Source organism: Monodelphis domestica, chromosome 5 (assembly GCF_027887165.1).
Source record: "Monodelphis domestica isolate mMonDom1 chromosome 5, mMonDom1.pri, whole genome shotgun sequence".
NCBI classification, from domain to species: domain Eukaryota; kingdom Metazoa; phylum Chordata; class Mammalia; order Didelphimorphia; family Didelphidae; genus Monodelphis; species Monodelphis domestica.
Genome location: NC_077231.1, coordinates 93,679,999 through 93,704,803, shown reverse-complemented (window position 1 = coordinate 93,704,803; position 24,805 = coordinate 93,679,999). Strand labels below are relative to the sequence as shown.

At 40.9% G+C, this 24,805-nt stretch overlaps 1 protein-coding gene across 1 annotated transcript in view; it reads left to right on the top strand.

The window, feature by feature from the left end:
• NUAK1 (NUAK family kinase 1) overlaps positions 1 to 24,805 on the top strand; it is an 82,093-nt gene that overhangs the window by 48,784 nt on the left and 8,504 nt on the right. Inside the window, exons 3-5 of the mRNA XM_001374620.4 lie at positions 3,804 to 3,955; positions 5,941 to 6,006; positions 23,822 to 23,941. Coding sequence (XP_001374657.1) covers positions 3,804 to 3,955; positions 5,941 to 6,006; positions 23,822 to 23,941 — 338 coding nt within the window. The remainder of the gene's footprint in view (positions 1 to 3,803; positions 3,956 to 5,940; positions 6,007 to 23,821; positions 23,942 to 24,805) is intronic.

Genomic DNA, 24,805 nt, shown 5'->3' with positions numbered 1-24,805 from the left:
TCACTTGATTTCTTTGGACCTCAGTGTCCTCATCTGTAAAATGAGAGGGTTGGACATGGTGACCTTTAAGGTCCCTTTTGGATCTAGCATTTTGGGAAACTCTTTGTCTAGAGACAGGAGAGCACCTTGATCTGGGGCTTCCTAGAGGAGGTAGGTTAGGTTCTTCCATGGATTAAGCTTCCAGTGACTTGATACTCCTGCCCTCATGTCTGATGCTGCTGTCCCAACGACTCTAAGCGATGAACTAAGTTTCTATATTGGCTCACATAGCTTCCCACTCTCTCTGGCCATGACAGGCGCCTGTCCTGCTCTTTTGGGGGCTGTCAGGCTCCTGATTAAATGGTCTAGGCAGGAGACACCGGTTTTGGCTTTTCAGAAAGGAAACCTTTCCCTAATTGTGGAAAAGAAAATTTTGCCTCGTGACAAGTAATATAAACACCCGCTCATAGACTCTCTGAGCCTTATAATAGCTGGCTGCACACTGACTCAGGGGAAGTCACATTTTTTCTGCCAGGAGAGTGGTGGAGTGTCCTTTGATTTATTCAGCCCAGTTGCAATTCAATTCCATTAGTCATTTTTTGAGGCAGCTGGGTGTTGAGGTAGATAGAGCACTAGCCCTGAAGAGAGAAAAATTTGAGTTCAAATCACCCTCCTAACCCTTGCTATTGACTTAGTAGGTAGATTCTAGAGTCAGGAAGTCAGTATTGTCGAACTCTTTGTGCCTCCCCCCCCCCTTTTTTTTTTGCCAATTTTTTTGCCAATTTTTGCCAAAATACTGGAATGATTTGCCCTGGCTCATGTGATGAATGAGGAAAAACAGGGTTAAGTGACTTGCCTAGGGTCACACAGCTAGAAAGAGTCTAAGCTGAAGTGGAACTCTGTTTGCTCTATCTCCAGACAGGGTATTCTATCCACTGTACCACCTAGCTGCCCTTAGGAAGACCTGAATTCCAATCTGGCCTTGAACTTGTACTAGTTGTGTGACCCTGGCCAAGTCATTTAGCCTCTGTCCACCTCAGTTTCTTTAGCTGTAAAATGAGAATCAAGTAGCATTTCTCTCCCAGGGTTGTTGTGAAATAAAATAAGATTATATTTGTAAAGTGCTTTACCAATGCTACACGATGAATGCTAGCTATTGCTATTTTATTTCTGTGTAAAGACCTGCTAAAGGAGAGATTCTCTCTCCCCTCCCCCCCAGTTGATTATATTTTGGGTCCTTTATCAACCAAGTATGATCAAATTATAGGATTAAAGATCTTCAGAGGTCATCTAGTCTAGCTTCTTCATTTGCAGATGAGCAAACTGAAGCTCAGTCACTGGCATGCTTTACCTGGAGTTATAGAAATGGGAAGCATTGTAGGACCAAACCCTGAAATCTAGAAGGGACATTTAAGTTATCTTGTCCATTGCACTCATTTTGTAGATGAGGAAACTGAGGTTTGTAGAAAGGAAGTAGTGTCTTGGCCTGGGATCAGCCAGGGAGAATCATAGGGCCGCAATTTAGAATTAGAAGGGACCCTAGGTATTATCCAGTCCAGCCCCCTTATTTTACTGAGCTCCAAGATCACTTTAGTAGTAACTGGAAAAGGTAGAATTTGAACTCAAGCCCCCCTGACTCGTGATCCATTGTTCTTGTCCCACACTTGGCTTTTGAGTTCAGGTTTGCTGACTAACTCTCTTTCTGCAGCCCCAGGGTTATTGATGCTATCTCTAACAATGGAAGGACCATTCCATTCTCTTAGACCCTTCTTGCTCCATGTGCCCTTATAATTTTTAAGTAGATGTTTGGAGACATTCTAAAAAGTGATCCTTGGCCTCATCTTCCCTCTAGGCAATCCCTCGCCCCCCCCTCTTCCCCCCACGTGTCAGTGCAGAACCAGAAGGGGGCCAAGTAGCACGGAAGATTGTTTTGTATTTTTCTTTGTTTTATTGGTTGCCATGGACAAGGAATTTATCCCCAAGTGGCCAGCCTATTGGAGATGAGCATCAGTATTTAGCAAGGCTGGCCCTTGGAAAGCAGACCCAGACTGCTACCAGGATTGTATGGGAAGACTCCATCATGGCAGGACTGGTTAGAGTTTGTGCTTTTCTGGCATTCAAAGCCTTTGAGAATTCAGGGTCCTTTCCCTGCCTCTTGGCAGCATCAGAACAGAACCTTGGGAATACAAACTTGAATTTTCTTTGCTACTTTAAACAGTACTTTTAACAGTTCAGTAGAATAAATAAGGGTCAGATACCTAATTTACGACTGGGGTGAAAATTCCTGGAGATAGTCATAAGTCTTGCCTGAGGTGGAGATGCAAGTAGACTAGATGATAAGAAGAATGATAGTAATTGCTAGCCTTTATATTGCACTTTCAGATTTGCAAAGTCCTTTTCAGATGTAAATTTCCTTTGCTTCTCATAACTACCCTGTCTGGGGAAAGGGCTAGGATTATCCTCCTTTCTCAAATGAGAAAGGTAGGGCTAGTTAAGAGATTTGTTCAGGACCACAGATAGTAAGTGATGGCTGGGACAGAATTCAAATTCAAGGTCTTCTGACTCCAAGCCCTCCCTCCCTCCTTTCCTTCCTTCCTCCTTTCCTTTTTTCCCTTTCTTCATGCATGCTACAAACATTCTTAGGTATCCTCATTTTCTTAGGAAGTTTCAGTGGCTTCCTGTTACTTTGAGGATGAAATTAGAAACTCCTCTGTTGGTCAACTCTTCCCAGTCTAGTTCCAGCCTATCTTCCCAGGTTAATTACATTTTATGACCCTTTTCCATCTCTGTCAACTGCATTTTAGCCCACCTGTCCTACTTGCTAATTTTCCATTTCTTCTTATCATATCTTTGCATAAGCTTTTCCTCGTGTCTGGAATGTCCTTCACCTCAGACTCTTGGCATCCCCAGTTCCTTTCTTGGCTCAGTTAAATGACATCTCTGATAAGACACCTTTCCTGATTCCTCCCACCTAGTGCCCTCTTCCCCTCCAAACCACTTGATATTTTAGAATTGTATTTACTTCTCTCTAGACATGTTGTTTTCTTCCAGGTGAACGTTATCTCTTTCAGGACAATGACTGAGTCATTTTAGTCTTTGGATCCTTGGCACATTGTAGATCCTTGATAAATACTTGATAAACTATGAATTGATTTAACCTCTGACTAGTGGAGAGTGGCTTGGCAGACTGCTTTGAAACCCAAACCTAGAAACACAAAGGATCCTTGCCTTGGGCAACATAACATTCCCTTTCCTGATTTGAGTGGCCCAGAGTGAGTAGTTCACAGTAGCGTGGATGTTTCCTGTGTTATATCAGAATGGAAGAAATAGAAAGAACATATGATTGAGTCAGAAGACCTCGGTTGCAGTCCTGCCTCAACCCCTTACTAGCTATGTGGTCTTGAGCAAAGATGCCTGGTCTTTAGTTTCCCTCTCTGTGAAATGAAGAAATTGGTCTAGGTGGCTTCTGACATCCCTCCTAGGGTTCAGAAGAAAGGTCATTCTAGATCTAAGATTCCAAGATACTTCACTTTTCTCCGAGTATCAGTTTCCCTATCTGTAAAATGACAGAGTTATACTTAATGACCTCTAAGGAGGTCATTTTTTATAACTCTAAAACTTTTGATTAAGTATGTTTCCTTCAACTTCTACTAGGCTATGGGAAGATGACGTGATATTCTTGAATGGCATATTCCTTTTGGCCTTGTATGGACCCTTGTGTTCTCTGGAAGACTTTTTGGTCTTCTCTAGACAATCTACCAGTTTTGTTTCCTGGTGAACTTGTTTCCTGAAATTGGATTTCTCTTTCTTGTTGTTCCCTCCAGTGTTTGAGAACAAGGATAAGATCGTGATCATCATGGAATATGCAAGCAAAGGGGAACTGTACGACTATATCAGCGAGCGGAGGAGACTAAGTGAGAGGGAGACAAGACACTTCTTTCGGCAAATAATCTCTGCAGTGCACTATTGCCATAAGGTGAGGGGCAAAATTGGCTTAGGGGATTCCTTTCTCTGTTACGTGTATCAATTGAAAGTCAATTCAGTGAAAAATTGATTTAAGCTTATTAGAACAAAGGAACGTTTGGCCTAAATAGGAGCAAGATTTAAAGAACTATAATACTTAGTTAGCTACAAGTTACATACCAGTGACTTAAATTGAGCTGTGATTTTTCCTTGAGACAATTTGTTGTAGTGAAATGGGCGACTTTTCAAGAGTCATTAGGCTTGGACATGTAACTTTATTCTCTAACTATATCCTGGGCTAGTTGCTTAATTTTTTTGTTTGTTTCATTCCTGCCCCCCTGTAAAATGATGAGATTAGAACTAGCTGGTCTCTAAAAGTTCTTTCTTGTTTTAAGATTCTATGGCCCTCAGTCTTTTAAAAAATGTTTTTTTTTTGACTGCTTAGGAATCATGAAAATCCAGTTTCAAAGGCAATATCTGAAGGTTTTTTAATTTTCCATTGGAAAAAATGATGGCACCTCAAAAGTGCCATTGTTTGCTTGGGTCAGGCCAATGGCTACATTGTTATCATCCTCTTCTCCCCTCCCTCTATTCATGATCTCCTCCTGCTCCTTTTGCTGAATTATGCTCAACAGAGCAAGGCATGTCAAGGACCTGCCACACAGCCCAGAAACCCTCTTTGAATGCTGTTGAGGCTCTGTGTGACTTTGGATGATTTAGAGAAAGGCTTGGGAGCTTTTATTCTTCCTATTGCCAGTCTTCAGTTTGGTAAAGATAGAACTCCCCAGGTCTGAGAGGATCCAAGAGGGGGAAATCAGTGCTTTCCGTAGAACTAATGTCAGTGGCAGATACTGTTTGCTAGTGTCTGGGAAGAATATATTGTATTCACACTGGAACTACATTCCAAAAAAGAATCCCCCCCCACCGTTTTACAGGCATTGGGGGAGAAATGGATTCCAGTCATTCTTCCCTTAACCACACACAGCAAGTGACTAATACTGCTCTTGTCACTAGTCCCTGGGCTGGGAGTGTTATGACCGTAAAAACAGCCCCAAAGTGTAGATACAGAGACCACCCCTGCTGGTTCAGTTCTTTAATCTGTCCAACATTTCTCTTTGTTCCCAGTCCCTCTTCCTCCTTCTTTTTCTCACTCTCTGCCTGTCTCTTTCTGGCTCTATTGCCGCCTCATTCTTCTTGTCCTTGTTCCCTCTCTCTTTGTTTTTCATCAACCTTGTCTCATTCTTTTGGTTTCTGTCTCATTTTTTTCTCTCTGTCTCTCTCATTTTCATCATCCAGATCTCATTCTATCTGTCCCTGTCTCAGTTTTTCTGGCTCATTCCTTTCCCCCTGTCTTTCTCTGTCTCTCTCTTTATTTCTTCCTGTGCCATTCCCTGTCTCAGTCTATCTATTCTCATCTATCTTTGCCTTATTCTCTCTGTCCCATCATTCATTGCCCCTGTCTCATTCTTTCTGACTCATTCCCTTTCCCCTGTCTCTCTCTGTTTCCCTGTCTCATTCAGCTTATTCCCACTGCCTTTGCCTTATTGTATGTGTCTCATTTTCTCTGGTTCTGTCTGCTCTGTTTTTCACTGATCTTATCTCATTCTTATTTTATTTCTCTCTCTCATTCTTACTGTTCAGGTCTCATTCTGTCTTATTCTATCTGTCCCTGTCTCATTCTTTCTGACTCAGTCCCTTTTCCCTTCCCTTGTCTTTTTCTGTCTGTCTCATTTTCTGTCTCATTCCATTGATTCTCATCTGCTTTTGCCTTATTCTCTTTCTTGTTATTTACTATCTTGATCTCATTCATTCTGACTCATGCTCATCTCTCTTGTGTCTCTGTCTGTCTCTCCGTGTCTCTGTCTCTCATTCTGTCTGTCCCCACTGTCTTTACCTTATTGTCTCATGATTCACTACCCCTTTCTCATTTTCCTTGTTTCATTCCATCTGCCTCCTCCCAGCCTTCCTCTCATTCTATGTCTTGTTTTCTTGTTTCAGAATGGTGTTGTCCACAGGGACTTGAAGCTGGAGAACATCTTGCTTGATGATAACTGTAATATTAAGGTAAGGCTCTGGAGTAGTTGACAAATAAATGCACCAGCCTTAGGTATTTCAACAAGGGAGTAGCTTCATGCTGCTCTTCATCAACTTTTGCTTTTTGACTGGTTTCCAATGGCTCAGGGATAGCCTTCTTAGAGTCAGCTTTTTTGTGTGTGGTCTTTGGTTGCCACTGAGCAAGAGCCCACTATGCATGGCACAGCCTTTTGGGCATGGAGGAGTTCAATGAGGCTGGTGCCAGACCAGCTCTAGGCTGCCTTCTTTTTTTTTAACTTTTATTTTTTTAAGCCCTTACCTTCCATCTTGGAATTAATACTGTGTATTGGTTCCAAGGCAGAAGAGTGGTAAGGGCTAGGCAATGGGGGTCAAGTGACTTGCCCAGGGTCACACAGCTGGGAAGTTTCTGAGGCCAGATTTGAACCCAGGACCTCCCATCTCAAGACCTGGCTCTCAATCTACTGATCTACCCAGTTGCCCCCTCTGGGCTACCTTCTTGAATAATCTTACCCATTAATTCTCTAGGTAAAAGGGTCACTACCTCTATGAATTAGCAGTTAGAGGACCTGGGATCACATCTTAGGCCTGCCACTTACTAGCTCCGTGACTGCAGGCAACTTCCTTCCTTCCCAGGGTCTTAGTTTTTTCATGTTTAAATGAAAGGGTTGAAAGTCTCTTTGGGCTCAGAATCCCACATTAGAAATTCAGAGTTTGGCATCTTTGCAGGGTTGGGAATCATTTTTGAGGAGCATTTTATTAGGAAACAGCTCAGTGGCTCAGTGGATTTGGGCACTGGAGATCCTGGAGATCCTGGGTTCAAATCTGGCCTCAGATTTCTCAGATTTCTAGCTGTGTGACCCTGGGCAAGTCACTTAACCCCCATTGCCTAGCCCTTACTGCTCTTCTGCCTTGGAACCAATGCATAGTATTGATGCTAAGATGGAAGGTAAGAGCTTTGAAAAAAAAAGAAAACTTTTTTTTTATTAAAGCTCTTTTTAAAGCATTGCTCTCCCCATTCAGCAACCTTACCTTCTCTTCCTCCTCAACCCTTGTAACAAAAGAAACATGGATCAATTAAGCAAATAAACACATTGATTCTGTCTGGTGAAAGCATGCTTGCTGCCTATTTGTAGTCCAACTTCCACTAAGATAGGGAATAGAATGTAAACTCTGTGAGGGCAGGATTGATTTTATTCTTTTTTTTTCTCTACCTAGAGCCTTGTTGAAGCTTGTTTTTTCAGTTACAATTGATCATTTCATTGTTCAGAGTTATGAATTCTTTTATTGTTGTTTTCCTTTGTATTATTCTGGTCATAATGGAAACTGCTGATCCTGCTCCTCTTTATCAATTCATTCAAGCCTTCCCCAGTTTCCCTGAAATCTTTACACACATTGTGTTTCATAGCCCAGTAAAAAAAAAAAAAAATATATATATATATATATATATATATATATATATATATATTTTTTTTTTTTTTTACTCTTACGTTCTGTCTTAGAATCAATACTAAGTAAAGATTCCAAGGCAAAAGAGCAGTAAGGGTCAGGCAATTGGGGTTAAGTGATTTGCCCAGGTCACATAGCTAGGAAGTCTACCTTTTGTTTTTGTATCACCTGTATTTTCCCAATGTATCCTTCCCTCCCATCTCCCCCAGAGAGACATACCTTATAATGGAGAATAATAAAGAAGGGGGGAAAGTAACAATTCAGCAAAACTAAACAAGACTCTAAAAAGTCATTAAAAGTAACATTCTATAGCCATCATCCTCCACCTCCATCAAAAATCCTGAGAGTAAGAGAGACTAATAACTCATTCTTCTAATACTATTTCTTGGAGCTAAGCTTGGTCATTATACTTTGCATGTATTTGTTTTGTTTTGTTAGTTCTTTTTATTTACATTGTTGTATTCATTGTAGGTTGTCCTTCCTGGTTTTTCTTCCTTCAGTCTGTATCAGTTCATGCAAATCTTCCCAGGCTTCTCTTGATCATTTCTAACAGTCGAGTAATATTCAATTCCATTCATGTACCATGATTTCCTTGATTCCTTGATAATAATTTAAGTCATTTCCCGTTCTTTGCAATCACAGAAAAGATAGCAAAATAATATTCCTTTACAGCTATACACTGATTTGTTCCATCATTCCCTAGGCAATGTACACCCACTTTCCTTTCAGTCTTTTGCTTTTGTCCTAAAAGCTGCTGTAAATATTTTAGGATCTATGAGACTCCTTTGGTACTCCTTTCTTGTCCATCTTCTAGTTCTGCTTTATTCCCAGCTCTCTACCAAGTCTCTGATAAAACAAATCCCAGAGATAGTATTGGCATTTGCTTGTGGAAAAGAGCAAAGCATGTTCATTGAAGAGTTTACTTTATAGATAGTATTATTGCTGGCGGCTGCTGGGGTTAGAAAAAACTTTCTTGGTCTCCAGGGTTCAAGTGCCTCCTACTGACTGCTCCGAATGTCCTTTTGATCACGTCTAGAAAATAAGCAAATGCAGTTTTAAAATAAATCTTGTACACCACATGAGCTTTAGTATGGAATGGCCTTAGGTCTCCAGACACCATTGGGGCTTCCCAATTGGCCATCCATGACGTCAGAAGCATGTCAATGATCCCTAGACAAAGCATGGGAAGGGTTCTTCCCTGCCTCCTTTGTTGTTGTTTCTTTCTGTGGAACTGAGAAGCATGGGGAGAAGATTTCCTTTACTCAGATGGAGTTGCTTTGGCCTTCCGGGTGTCTGTTTATGCACCACAACTCTCAGCTCCCACAGCTCAGTTACCTTTTTCACCCTCAATGAATGAGTGGCCATCCTGACTCAGTTTTCTCTTTCCCCAGACTAGTGGGGAAAAAAGGAAATGTCAGACAAGGACAGCTGTCCCTTGAAACACAGAGGAGTGGAATGGAAATGGAATAGGAAAACTTTGGATTTGGGGCCAGAGGATCTTGGCTCAAATTCCAGTTTTGAAAGTACCAATATGATCTTGGTCAAATCTACTGAATCTCTCCAGGCCTCAGTTTCCACCTCTGTAAAATGAGAATTCCATAGCCTCTTTCAGCTTTAGATTCACAATCTGGTGATTAGACTCATTCATTCTTTCTTTAAGAGGCTCTGTGACTTTGGACAAGTCACTTACCCCCTCTTAGTCTCAGTTTCCACTTCTATATAATGAGTGGTTTATATTTGATGACTTTTAAGGTCCTTTCCAGCTTTAAACCTATGACCTAACAATTGTAAGAGAATGCAAAAACACATGAGTTGGAGTCAGAAGTCCTGGGTTTAAGTCACCTCTTCTTATATAGTTATGTGACCTAGGGCAAAGCATCATCTCTAAGCTTTAATTTTCTAAGCTATAATAGTGATAATGAAATCCATACTCTCATGGGGTTCTTGTGAGGATCAGATGAGATAATCAATTAGAGATCAATTAAAAAGAAGGCTATTTCTGAAATGAGAGGACTTGGGTTTGTATACTGGCTTTACTACTTATTGTGTAACTATAGGAGTCACATCAATCTGCTTGGGCCTCAGTATCCCCATATCTAAAATTGAGGGAGTTGGACTAGATGACCTCTGAGGTTTCTTGCAGCTTAAATCTGTCAGTGTTGGGTACCATGTCTTAGGAGGGACATTGACAAATCAGAGATGATTAGATACCTGAAAACTAAGTCATATGGGCTGATAACTCAAAGAGCTTGGAAAGGTGTTAAGCCTAGAGAAGAAAAGACTTAAATGGGGGCCATGATAGAGGTCTTCAGATATTTTAAGAGTTCTCTGAAGAAGAAGGATTAGTTACATGATTTTCCCCCCCAGATGGAAGAGCTAAGAAGGACTTAAAAGGAAGGAGCTTTTAATTTAGTGTAAAATATATACATATATCTATAATTATATAATATAATAAATAATTAATAATGTCCAACAGTCATGGCTACTTCATGATGTGCTGAGTTCTTATGGCTCTATATGGCCACTGTCAGGAAATCCTTGATGCAGGTAGAATATGATCTTAGACAATTCTGGAAATCCTTTCCAACTCTAAGAGTCCATAATTTTTATTACATGGGGTAAAACTACAAGAATATAAGTTTGATTTAGCCATTGATTTGAAATAATATTAAAGAAATTTTTTCCAAACACAAATATCTTTGTAGCCTCTTGAGGATGAGTTGACCTTATTGTCTAAAGAATAGAGGTGAAGTCTTCTAAAAAGTTTATCTTATTTTCATATTTTGTTTTGTATTTTATTTACATTGCACTCATTTTCAGATATAACTTCCCTTTCCTCCCCACAACTTTCTCTTGAAAGAAAGAGGAAAAAGTTAGGAAAACTCAAGTGATGTATCTGATATCATATACAACATACCATTCCCATAATCCCTCACTTCTACAGTGAAAGGATGGAGGTGCATTTCTTCATCTCTTCTCCATGACTGAGGTTGTGCATTATAATTATATACAGTTCATTTGGGTTTTAGTTGTTTTTGTTTGTTTACATCACTGTGATTGGCTTGTGTATTATTATCCCGGTTCTGCTTACTTTGCCCTGCATCAGTTTAAAGAAGCTTCCCCAAATTACTCAGGATTTAGCATTTTTAATGTTATAGTAGTATTCCTTTAATTCATGAATTCTCTATTCAGTCACTCAGCAACTGATGGGCACCCATTTTTCTTTCATTTTTTTCCTGCCACGAAAAATGCTCCTATGAATGTTTTCTTGTATATGAACCCTTTCTTTCCTTTGGTGCCTTCCTATCTTTTCAATAGGAGGGAGGCACTTGGGATGTTGCTTCCCTCCCCCATGACTTTCAAAACAAAAAAGAGCCTTTTTCAAGGCAGTGAATGAGCTGGGATTGGGTCTTCCAACTAGGCATGACCTTTTGGTCTGCATGATGTAGTCCTCCTAGAGGTAAGCCAAATATCTTTCCAGCTAGTCATAAAATTCCACAGTGGGAAAGAAGAATGGTTGTGTGGGGACAATGGGGAATCCTGGGAGAATGGCTAATTTGCATAAGCTCCAAAGGAAACTATGTCGGGTCAAATGGTTCAGTGGGAGCTGAGTGCATCAAGCCCAGGACCATTGTACTTCCTGTAGTGAAACTGCCTGGAGTAGTGCTTTGAAAATTACAGTTCTGTTGAGCCCAGACTCCAGCTTGTACTTGTGAATTATGGCTCTTCTTTAGCATTTGCCAAATTTAAAGGAAAGAATGCAAAATGTTTCCTTCACCCTAAGAGCCACTGTATTCTTCTTTCCATTTGTAGGAGGGATAGCATTAGCTTCATTGACTTTTTATTTTTATTTAAATTTTTGTATTCACATGTTATATTTCTTTTATTTTCATTTTCTTCTAAAAAGAAATTTTTGATGCCTTTTTTAACGTGATCATTTTCATAGATCTCTATGTCCCCTTCCCCCCCAATCTCTCCAGCTCTCCCTAGTAACAAAGAAAAGCAATTAAGTAACACCAAAGACATAGTTGATTAATTAAGTGTCAGGTACCAATTCGTAGGCCCTGGGGATGTATACAAGCCCAAAGTGCTTTCTTGCTACAGTTTTGCATTTTAATGGCAGAATGCTCTAACCTTGGAATCTGACAATGTATACAGTGTTCTACCCCAGCAGTTCCCCACCTCACTGCTGAGAGGGGAGAAATAGCTTCATTATCCATTCCCTGGGAACACCATTGACTTTTCAATTTGGCATTTCAGTTTTCAGTTGGTCTTTTAACATCACAGCATCATTGTGTATAGTCTTCTAGTTTTGCTTATTTCCCTCACACTGTAGCAGTCTGCAGAAGTCTTCCCAAGTTTTTCTGAATTCCTCATCTTTGCCATTTCTTACTTCACAGTAATATTCTATCATTCTGGTTTTGAAACAGCAGGATACACTGAAAACAGCCCTGGCTCTGAGTCAGAAAGCTGGATTCAAAGTCTTCCTCCCATACTACCTGCGTGATGCAAACAAGGTCCCTCCTAGAAGCTGAGTTTTCTTATCTCTTCAATTAGACAGACTAAAGTTTCATTCAACCCTACAAATATGATCTTTTTTTTTTTAACCCTTACCTTCTGCCTTAGACTCTACTGAGTGTTGGTTCCCAGGCAGAAGAGCATTAAGGGCCAGGCAATTGGGGTTAAATTGGATTTAGCATTTGTGCTCAGGGTCACTCAGCTAGGAAATATCTGAGGCCAGTTCTGACCCCAGGACCTCCCATTGCCAGGCCTGGCTCTCTATCCCCTGAGCTACCTAGCTCCCCTCTACAGATGATCTTGTCCTGGGTCCCTGTTTGTTTCTCTGGACTCACCACCCACAAATGGAATGATAGAATCGAAATCCCAGCTCTGATTCTTGATACATTTGTGGCTTTGGGAAAGTCATTTAAATTTTCCAGGCCTCAGTATAAAAGGAAAGGGATTGGATTGGATGGCTTCTAAGGTCTCTTCTAGTTCTTTATCTATAATCCTATGGCTTTAGGAGCCAAAGGAACCCTAGCTTAATAGCCTCATTTTATAGGAGAAAACTTAAACCCAGAGAGGAGAAACCAACTTGCCTCTCTGATCCTTGAGTGCCTTGTTTGGGGGGGCTGGGCCTTGCCTCTGGACCCTCATACACTGTATCTTCTTGCTTCCCAACTTTTATTCCATCTCCTCCTGGCTTGGATTCTATGATGGCTCTCTATTCTCAGCTCCTCCTGACTCAGCCTTTTTGCAGGAAACATTAATAAAAGGCATTTGCACCCAAAGACAGACACATGGTCACAGGCTGGCCTGCAGGCTTGTGGTGTGCACATTGGCCTTGCCTTCAGCTGGTCTGCAGCCTAAACTGGTTTAGAGGAACCATTTCAACAGATGGTCTCTTAGGCAATCAGTGGGGTGGCAGCAAACAGTTTCTATCTGGAAGCCCACCTCTAATAATACTTTTAGAAACTGGAACTTGCTTTCCCCTGTAATGATCAGGGGGGGTCTTGTGACTTGAGAACCTGCTCACATCTTGTGGATGCCCACTTTGTCCTGTCTCTGTGGTCTCGATGTTTGCAGGGCAGCTTCACAGTCAGTCCACTGCTCTGAGCACATCTGGAGCTCGAAATGAGCTCTCTGGCAGTTGTGTGAGGGGTGTCGATTCTAAAAATATTCGCCTCCATTGGTTGACAGAAAAAAAATGAGAGAGAAATGCACTTCTTCCTGTGGCGGCATTCTGTACTCTGTGGAAGCCTGCCTCTAAAATAAGAACCTGGCGTGGTCCTTAGCTTGCAATTAATAATGATGGGAGAATGGAATGCCGACAATTCCCATAGCATTTTCCTGCAAAGTGGCTTTCAATGAGTACATGGTTCCAGTGGCCCCAGGCAAGGTACTTTCCTCCAGAAGGACTGGGAAGTTTTTTTGCTGCCAGGTTAGTGTCCAGAGGTGGTATGGCCAGGCCTTGTTGCCCCCTTGCTTCGGTGGAAATGCAGTTCTATAAAAGAAAGGAGGACTTGAAGGGATTGACCCCAGAAGTGAAGTGGAAACCTGCTCAACTAGGGCTGCTTACACCTGACAGAGCTCTGGGCTTTGGCTTCATACAGCATCATCAATTTTAGAGAAGGAAGGTCTGGCCACTTCATTTTACAGTTGAGGGAACTCTGAGAGTCAGTAAATTAAGAAACATAGGATCATTGGTAAAAAACTGCAAAGGACCTTAGAGGACACCTAAACTTTGTTCCAAAAAAGAAACACTGAGAAATATGCCCAGAGTCCCATGGAAATGAGATTTAGATTTAATACTTGCCCCCTAATGACTATTCTTTTCATTGGACTTTAGGATCATGGGATCATAGACTTAGAGCTATAAGAGGCCACCTACGCCAATTTCCTCATTTTATAGATGGAAAAAACTAGGACCTAGAAAGATTAGGCAGCCTGATAGCCTGATAACCCAGCTAATAGTCTGCAGTAGACTGAATCCAGGTCTTTTTATCTCCAAGTTTAGCAGGGAGACAAGACTCAGCCCCAAGATAGGTTAGTAGCCTCTGTTAAGGGCCTTGAGAAAAGTGACACCATCTTTGATGTCAAGTATCCCTGACTTGTTGATTAGGATGTGGCCATCCTACCCCTTGTTTTGTCCACCAGGACTAGTCTCTCTATTTCTTCCTACCTTGTATCCATAAAAGCTAACCCCAAAGTCCTATTAAAGATTTTTAGTTGTGGAGACTGCCCTGAAGTTATCCATCCTACACTGGGATAGCTCTCATAGTTGCTTTTTCCCTTTTTCTTAAACATTTTAATTTTTATTCTTTTCGGTTTTAAAATTCCTTTTTTCCCCCCTGAATGGATCCCCCCCTCCCAGCCCCCCCGTTCCCTTAGTTAGTGAGTCATTCTTTATCACAAAGATTATAAAAGAAAGGGAAGGATGGAAGGAAACCATTTATCAAAATCAGACTAATACACCAGTGGTATCTGACAGTCTGTGTGATATTATACATCTATAGGACCCCTCACTTTTATTTTAGATCCTTACTTTCTATCTTAGTATTAATTCTAAGGCAGAATATTTTTCCATTGTTACATGATTCATAATCCCCTCTCCCCCATTCTCTCCTCCCCCTCCCAGAGCTGACAAGCAGTTCCACTGGTTATCCATGTATCATTGTTCAAAACCTGTTTCCATGTTATTCATATTTGCAGGAGTGATTCTTTAACATCAAAACCCTATTCACATCTGCATTGAACCACATGATCGATCATATGTTTTACTTCTGTGTTTCTGCTCCCACAGTTCTTCCTCTGGATGTGGAGAGCATCTTTCTCATCAGTCCCTCAGAATTGTCCTGGGTCATTGTATTGCTGCTAGTAGAGAAGTCCATTACATTTGATTGTGCCACAATGTATCCATCTCTGTGTACAGTGTTCTCCTGGTTCTGCTCCTCTCGCTCTGCATCACTTCCTGGAGGTCGTTCCAGTCTCCATGGAACTTCTCCACTTTATTATTCCTTTTGGCACAATAGTATTCCATCACCAACATATACCACAGTTTGTTCAGCCATTCCCCAATTGATGGGCATCCCCTCATTTTCCAATTTTTGGCCACCACAAAGAGCGCAGCTATGAATATTCTTGTACAAGTCTTTTTGTCCATTATCTCTTTGGGGTACAGACCCAGCAGTGCTATGGCTGGATCAAAGGGTAGACATTCTTTTAGTGCCCTTTGGGCATAGTTCCAAATTGCCCTCCAGAATGGTTGGATCAATTCACAACTCCACCAGCAATGAATTAATGTCCCTACTTTGCCACATCCCCTCCAGCATTCATTACTTTCCATAGCTGTCATGTTAGCCAGTCTGCTAGGTGTGAGGTGATACCTCAGAGTTGTTTTGATTTGCATTTCTCTAATCAGGAGGGATTTAGAACACTTCTTCATATGATTATTGATAGTTTTGACTTCATCATGTGAAAACGTCTTACTCATTGACAGGCGTTAAATAACTTGGGTTGTCCGAGGTCCTATGGTAGCTTCCCTGGTTAGTCGGGTATTGGTTAGGGCAGAATAAAAAAATCGCCGAAAAAGGAGTCAAACTCCTTAAGGGCAGTGGCTAATTTTGCTTTTTGTTTGTGGTTCTGTCAGAGCTCAGCATAGTTCCTGGCATATATTAAAGCTTTAATGAATGATTGTTAATGGATTGCTAGAGAGTGAAGGAACTTAATTCCATTCCAAGAATTGTTAGATTAAGTTTTGGGTTTGGAATGGAATAACTTTTTTGGTTATGCTTTATTTGGCCCTTTTCAATTGCTTTATACCTAACAAGCTAACTATGAATTAAGGATGGATGCTATGCTACTGTCCCCATTTTATAGATGAGGAAAGTAAGGGTCAAATCTGTATTGGTAAAGGAAACTTTCTACACTGGATTTAAAATCTCTATTCTGTGCTAGGTGCTGGGGGTTGGAGAGGGAGTTATAGAGAGGTTAGACTCCGATCTTGCCCTAAAAGGGCATACAGTCTAGTTGGATGGTAAGATATGATTATAATACAAATTAATCTATGATCAAAGCATAGAAGGAGCTTGTTCATTTGTTTCTGTCTTGTCTGATTCTTTTTGTTCCCATTTGGGGTTTTCTTGGCAGAGATACTGGAGTGGTTTGCCATTTCCTTCTCCAGCTCATTTTTCAGATGAGAAAACTGAGGCAAAAAAGGCCAAAGTAATTTGCCCAGGAATCACACAGCTACTAAGTATCCAAGGTCAGATTTGAACTCATGTCTTCCTGACTTCAGATCTGGCTCTAAGAAGTACAGAGGTTTTATTTTTTTTTTTTGTAGAGGAAAGAGAAGGCTCTATGGACAATGAACTAGGATTTGATGGATGGACGGGGCTGTAGACACCAAGCTACATGGGAGTGGAGGTCTAGAGGTAGGAAGGTTAGGTAAAATGGGTTCTGGCAATGCCACATAATCCATTTGGGCTAGAGCTCTCTTGAGATGAATAATGGGAAGTAGGTTGGATCCCAGTTAGGGAGGAACTGAAAACTCCTGCTGTTTGATCATTTGAGTTATTCTTGGAAAGTTGCTGCTTTTGTCAATGAAATCCCAACTCCCTCACAACAATCCTGTGCAGTGCTTTTCACCATTAAGTCCATTTTACAAATAAGAAAACTAAGGTTTGTGGGAATAGATTTAGAACTGGAAGCCGCTGAGCTCAATCATATCATTTTACAGATGAGGAAACTGAGGTTCCCATCTGTGAAGTGAATTGACCCCCTCCACGTACCTCACAAGTCAGAATCAGTGTTTGAGCCTGCATCTTCCTGCCTCCAAGGCAAGCCCACCTCCCACCACCGTCTCTGCTTGACCATGGCTTGGATGTCACTTGGTACATCAAAGACACCAGACAAATGGCAGCTCTAACAACGGGGGAGGGGGGGGAAGGGAGATGGTTTTGTGCTATGACATCAGTGGGAACTAGAGAGTATATACATTCTTCTGAGATTCCCAGCTGGGTCAGTGTAATGTCTTGAGCCCTATTGCCCTCCCAAAGAGTCTTCTGACAAAACAACTGGGATTCTGTAGGAGAGGAATTGCCGGCATTTCAGAGAGCCTCTACTCCCTGGCAGTCATCACTGCTGCGTGACCTTGGTCCAAGCCCATCTGAGAAATGAGGGGGCTGGACAAATTGATCTCCAAAGATCTTTTCAGTGCTACAGAAATTTCTAGAATGTTTCTGGGCTGTGGAAGTATCAGCACTGGTTTTAAAGTCTAAAGACCAGGTTTGAATTCTCATGAACAGATGAGGAAAGTGATGCAGAGTGCATATTGACTAGATTGAGTCTGGGAGACCTGAGTCCAAATCCAGCCCTGGATATATATTGGCTCTTTGACCCTGGGCAAGTCACTTAACCCAATTTGTTTCCGTTTTCTTAATTTGTTAGGTAAAGCATGCCTGTATCTTTTCTTTGCCAAGAAAACCCCAGATGGGGTTGCAAGGAGAAGCTCATGACAGAAGTGGCTAAACAATAATTTTCAGTGCCTAGAATAGCTCCAGGCACACCATGGGCACTTACTAGGTTAGTTCCCATCCAGAATTCCTGATTTCCCCCACAATTCTTAGTGCTTGGACCATTTGAGATTACTTTTGTTTTGAGGTATCCAGAGCATATGTGTTAGTGTCCTGGGAGAGTATAAGCTCCCTGAGGGCAGGGCTTTTCCCGTTTGTTTTTGTTATTGTTGTTTTGTCACAGTGCCTAGTTCATAGATGCTTTTTAAGAAATACTTCTTGATTAATAGTTTGAAAGCAGATCTGTAATAAATGTTTGAATGAACGAATCGCTTGGATGTCATCGGTCGTAAATATGAATGATTCTTCCCAGTATGTTGCTGCCTGGAGTTACCATCCAAGCTTTTCAACTCCGCAGACAGACTAGGGAAGTTTTGTTTTTTCTTGTTTTGTTTCAGTTTTCTGGAATTCATACATTTCCACGGAAGGGCCCAGAACATGAAGTCATCTTGATTTCTATTAATCTTGTGTCAGGGGCTCTGACAGCTTTAATGAGGGAAGTGGATAAACATCAGTGTGTGAGGATGGGAGTTGGCTTTAATGTAAATATTCTGAGCCTGAACCCGCCACAATGAAAACAAGGCTGCCCTGCCCTGAATGATCACTGCCTGTGTGTGTATGTGCACATGTGTACATGGGACTGGAGTCCCTCTGTGAATGTGTGAGAGAGAGACAGAGAGAAAGGGGTGGGGGGGGGGAGACAGACAGAGATGGAGAGGGGAGAGAGAGAGGGAGGGAGGAAAGAAGGAAGGCAGAAAGAAAAGGAGAGACAGATGGAGAGGGGAGAGAGAGAGGGAAGGAGGAAGGAAGGGAGAAAGAAAAAGAGACAGAGAGGAGAGGGGAGAGAGAGAGGGAGGGAGGGAAGGAGGAAGGCAGAAAGAAAAGGAGAGACAGATGGAGAGGGGAGAGAGAGAGAGGGAAGGAGGAAGGAAGGAAGGGAGAAAGAAAAAGAGAGACAGAGAAGAGAGGGGAGAGAGAGAGGGAGGGAGGGAGGGAAGGAGGAAGAAAGGAAGGGCAAAAGAAAAGGAGAGACAGAGGCAGAGAGGAGAGAGAGAGATGGGATGGGGGAGCACCAACATTTGTACCCACAGATTCAGGAGACATTCTGGCCAGGGTGGGGTTGTTAACTCCAAGAAGCTTGCTGCCCAGCAGCATCAACCCTGGGTTTAGTGGCATCAAGTGGAGCTTGAGAATGGCCCTGGAGAGTTCTATCCTGAACTCATTCCATTCACCCTCTGATTGACAGGGCACACTTCATGTGCCTTCAGACCAGTTTTCTGCCAGCTCCTCAGGGGGGGCTTGATAAGAAAGTGGAATTTCAGTAATTAAGTGCAATCCATGCTCAGTCAATGGGTTCTCAGACAACCATCATGCTCCAGCTGCTTTCAATGACATTCCATTCATTCAGCTGAAATGTCTTTTTTTTTTCCATTAAAACACACACACACACACACACACACACACACACACACACAATAGGCTCATTCCAGAGTCTGCCTTTGCAATTGAGCTTTTCCAGTGTTCAAGTTGGGCTCTAGACTACTAGGAATGGAGATTTTTCAACCAAATTTCCTCAGCAGCATATAAAAAGGGAAATGCATGGTGTGGAAGAGAGGTGGAGGCAGCTGGGGAACAAGCATTTATTAAACACCTACTAAGCGCTAGAGGCAGTTAGATGGTGCAGTGGATAGAGTACTAAGCCTGAGGTCAGAAAGATTCATCTTCCTGCATTCAAATCTGGCTTTAGATACTAGCTTTGTGACCCTGAGCAAGTCTCTTAGCTCTCTTTGCCTCAGTTTCCTCATCTGCCAAAAGAGCTAGAGAAGGAAATGACAAGCTATTCTAGTATCTGCCAAGAAAACCCCTTAAGGGTTCATAAAGAGTCAGACACTACTGAAATGACTGAACAACAATGTGCTAGCCACTATCCTAGGAATTTTGCAAATACTATTTCATTTGATCCTCACAACCCTGGGAAGAAGGTGTAGCTATTATCCTTATTTTATAGTTGAGGAAACTGAGGCAGACAGGGGTTAAATGACTTGCCTAAGACCATATAGTAGTAAGGGTCTGAGCCCTGATTTGAACTCAGGTCTTCCTGACTCCAATGCGTGCAGTCTACCTTCTGTGGCACCACCTAACTAACTTTTGGCTAGTTGTTTGCCTTCTTGAACTTCAGGTTCCTCACCCATCTCTTTCTCCAATGACTATTAATTCCCCAGTCCTCTATTAATCATGACCAAGAACCTTAATCGAGCATTCAGAGCCATTCAAGGCTTCATTTTCTTCAGATCCTTCTTCCCCAAGGTGATGGATTTGGATTAGATGACCCTAAGGTCCCTTTCACCCTACATCTGTGTAAACCCTTAGGGTTTATAAGGGCAGTAAAAGGAAGAGTACCTGTGATTTCGAGGGAATTCCCAGGTGAGGGAACTTCCTTTACTGGTTCAGGTTGGCACTCTCACTGCTCTTAGAATCTTAGCTTCCTGGAACACTAACAAATCATTTGCTAGAAGGTTACATAGCTAATGTCAGAGGGAGGATTTGAATCTGGGATTCTTTGTTCACTAGGCTATACTGCTTCAATGCCTTAATAATAATCACAAATTTGTGATACTGCCTGAATGACTTTGGGTAAGTCATTTGATCTCATCTTTCCTCAGTTTGGTCATCTGCAAAACGAGAGCATTGAACTAGGCAACTTCTTCCTCTCCAGATATCTGGCATCCTCTGATTCTCTATCTTTGATTCCTAGATTATTGCTAATTAACCATTTGCCTGAAGTGTATAGTGTCCCTTGAGGGGATTCCCTCCAGAAACCCAATACAATTCAGTCTTTCTCCAGTAAGGGCTGCTCAGGTTTTGAGTAGGATGAAGAAAGTCTCCAATTTCGAGTCTCAGCTTTCCCATTGTCTTTAAATTTGCCTGTCACAAAAACAGCTCATTCAGAACAGAAAAGTGTCAAAATACAGAAGCCTCGCAGATGGTCCCTGGGTCTGTTGAACCGACATGGGAAGGAGGAGAGGGGCAGGGGTGAGAGAGGGAGGCAATGCATATGGCTGGTGGTTTTCCTTGGACAGGTGGAAAGAAATGATGCTACCTTTTAATACCAGCAATTAAGAAACCACAAATGATCAACTGTGATTGATCATTGATTGACTTGTGATTGACTTGGCTGTTCTCAGCTATGCAATGATCTAGGACAAGGAATATTATCTCTCCACCTCCAGAGAAAGAACTGTCGGAGTCAGAATATAGATGAAAGCAGATGATTTTTCACTTTAGTTTATTCCAGGGTTTTGGCTTTATATAATTATTCTCTTACAGAAATAAACAATATGGAAATCTGTTTTGTGTGAGAATCTATGTTTAACCCAGATCAAATTGTTTACCAGCTTGGGGAGGAGGGAGAGAGGGAGGTGATTTTGGATCATATAACTTCAGAAAACCTATGTGGAAATTTGTTACATGCCATCGGTAAAATAAAATATATCATTAAAAAAATTCAAAAACCACAGGGATAATAATAATAATTGCATACATTTCTTCTTGTTCAGTCATTTTACAGTCATGTCCAACTCTTCATGGGTCCCTTTAGGGTTTTCTTGGCAGAGATATTGGATAGGTTTGCCATTTAATCCTCCAACTCATTTTCCAGATGAGGAAACTGAGAGCAAAGAGGGGGAAGTGACTTGCTCAGAGTCACACAGCTAGTAAGTGTCTGAGGCTATATTTGAACTCAGATCTTCCAGACCTCAGGATCAGTGCTTTATCCCCTTGTACCACTTCACTATCCTAACTTATATTTCTAGAGTACTCTAAAGTTTGTCGAATACTTTACACGTTTTATCTCATTCCATCTTCTTGGTAACCCTGTGACTTAGGGGCTATTATTATTCCCATTTTACAGAAGAGAAAACTTGAGAATTTTGACAGCATGGCAACTTGTCTACTCTCACACAACCAGTCAGTGTGGGGATTTGGTGAAATTTGAACCCAGGTTTTTCATGATTCTGAATCAATAGACATTTGTTAAGACTTTGTGCCACACCCTGTGATAAGTGATGGAGATACAAGGAAAGGCAAAGACAGATGTGACTGGGAATACTAATCTCTACATGGGAAAACATGTCTTTCAGAAGCAGGAAAACTGTAGGTTACTCAAAAGGTTATAGAAAGATATGTGCCTGGAAGATCATAGATCTTGGGTTCAAATCCCCTCTCAGACACTTACCAACTGTGAGACCTCTAAGGTCCCTTCCAGTTTGTAGCATCATAGATTTAGAGCTGAAAGTCATCTCAGGGGACATTAGCTCAACCCTCTCTTTATTTACAAATGAGGAAACTGAAGTCTACAGAGTTTAAGTGACTTGCCTAGGGAGATAAGGCTAGTGTCCAGCCTCTTTGTGATACTTACTGTTCACTCTACTTTTAACATTTCTTTCATTAATCCCTTCTCCTCCCTTATCATCTATCCAGCCAATTCTGATAACAGAGCTTTAAGGAAGGAAGGAAGGAAAGAAAGAAATTCAGTATAGCCAACATACCCATTAATTGTCTCTGACCAAAAATGCAATATTTTAAAACTATAGTTCTGTTCTACCCATAGTTACCATTCAATGCAGATGCCAGTTTTTGGTTTTATAAAAAGCATTTTATTAGTAACTTGGGCTTTTACATCACCTTCCTTTTTCAAAGACTACCTTTCCCTTAAAAAATCTTTGGCTGAATCCCTCTTTAAAATATTTTATAATGTTTCTTAAAATCTGGTACTTAAAAAGAAAACAATTCTAAATTTCTCCAAATAACATATGAATATTTGTCTTTTCAGATAAATTTTATTATGAATTCTGAACAATGTTAAAAATGACTTAATAATGGGTTCAAATCTAGTCTCAGATATTTCTCAGATGAGTGACCTGAGCAAGTCACTTAACCAAATTGCCTAGAACTTACTGTTGTTCTGCCTTGGAACTGATGCTTATATCTATTATAAGACAGAGGATAAGGGAAAAAAAAGAAAGAATACTGAAAAGGGGGTAATATACAAGTTAAAAGTTCACATTGGCTAGAGAGTGTAGAAGACAGTCAGTGTTAGACTTGTAGTTAGATAAGACATGGGTTCCCATTCTTCTTGTGACATTTACTGGCCATGGGACCATGGACAGTTACTTAACCTTTCACACCCTCTGTTTTCACATTTGTAAAATGTCAAAGAAAGGATGCTTGTTCAAGTATGGGTTGGACTAGAGGATCCCAGAGGAACCTTCCAACTGAAAAAAAAAAATCCATTTTTATTAGCCTTTTTTATCCCTCTAAACCAGAGATTTTTAGCCTTCTATGTGTCATGGATCCCTTTGGCAGGGTTATGAAGTCTATATACTCCTCAGAACAATGTTTTTAAATACATAAAACAAAGCACAAAGGAAGCAAATTATAGTGGAATACAGTTATCAAAATATATATTAAAAATAAACCACGTTCACAGACCCAGATTAAGAACCCTTGCTCTAAGCTTTATTTAAACCAATTATCCAAAATGAGAGTTGATACAAAACAATATTTATAGCAAATTTAAAAATCATGCTAGCAATGTAAATGGGAGCCCATTATTTTTTATTCGTTCTACTAGACAGATGTTCAACTAAGTGATTATGCTCCGCATGTCATTAGACAGTTCTATAATTATTTATAGGTGGATAAGAAGCCAACTTTTTGGTCATGTAATTTTTAAATCAAATTCTGATAAATGACTCCATATAAGCTACATACATGACAGTGAAAATCTTTGATGTGAATGTTTATCCTGGAATGCAACTTTTTCCTTCCCCAAGGTGGTGCAGTGAATAGAGCACTGGGCCTGGAGTCATCCTGAGTTCAGATCCAGCATCAGACACTCACTAGGCAAAACATTTCACTCTGTTGGCCTCAGTTTCCTCATCTGTAAAATGAATTGAAGAAGGAAATGGCAAACCACACCAATATTTTTGCCAAGAAAACTTCAAATGGAGTCTTGGACATGGCTAAAATGACTCAATAACAAAAGTCAAATGGATATTCTCCTGGAGAAAGAATGCCAAAGAGAAAATAGAAATGCAGCCCAGTGGTCTAATGGGGAGCCCTCCTATAGGAAATGAGCCCCTCCCAACAGATAGCAAATAATTTGGTGGGGAAAATGTTGTAGATATCAGAAATGTAAGCCAGAATTCCAGTGAACTAAGTGGTCGGCTTAAAGGATGTTCATTGAATTGAGTTGTTATGAATTGAATTACTGAGCAGAATGGTTGTCTTGGTTGCCTTTTCAGATTGCTGACTTTGGTCTCTCCAACCTCTATCAAAAGGATAAATTTCTACAGACTTTCTGTGGGAGCCCCCTTTATGCATCCCCAGAAATTGTCAATGGAAGACCTTACCGCGGCCCCGAGGTAAGTGGTGATGTTATAAGTAGAATTTAAGTACAAAAATAGGTTTCCTGAATTCTTCTAGAGAATGAGAAATATATATACATACATACATACACATTTTTTCTTTATATTGTTTTTTTTCTCTCAACCCCTTCTGTGTCATAATGATGCTCTAAACAAATTGGTCTGAGACTTAAGGTTACATGTCTTACTACATTTGTAGATGGCACAATTCTTGGGGGATATTTTAGATGATAGCCAGGATCCAGAAAGACCTCAATGGGCTTAGATATATGTTGGATTCTAAATAAGAAGATGAAATACAGTAGGTATAAACTCATCTATAATATGATAGAATTGGACTTGAAGGTCTTTGAAGACCCATCTGTCTCTAGATCTGAAACTGTATAAGACTGTGAAGGCACTTTTCTCCAGTCCATATGTGAACAAGAATCCCCTTGATAGAAGGCTGGATAAATGGTCGGTCATCCAGTGAGGGGGAACTCTAACTATGGAGGCAACCTAATTCACTTTGGGCAGCCAAAATTATTAAGATGTTTTTCCCCTAAAATCTAATCTAATCTTTTTAAATTTTAAATTAAAAATTTGCTTGAAATCTAATCTAATTTTTTTTTTTTAATTTAAAATTTTCTTGAAATCTAAGCTAAATTTCCCTCATTATTTCCACTCATTGCTCCCAGTTCTGCCATCTGGATCCAAATACAACAAATCTAATCTCTCATCTGTGTGGTGATCCTTCAAATCCTTGAAGATAGTCACGTTTTCCCAAGGTTTCTCTTTTCTGTCTCAGATGGCTCCTTTGGTTGGTTCCACTGAGGCAGTGTAAGCCTTTGCTTTTTGGGTTGCCGTATCCTTCAAAGATTA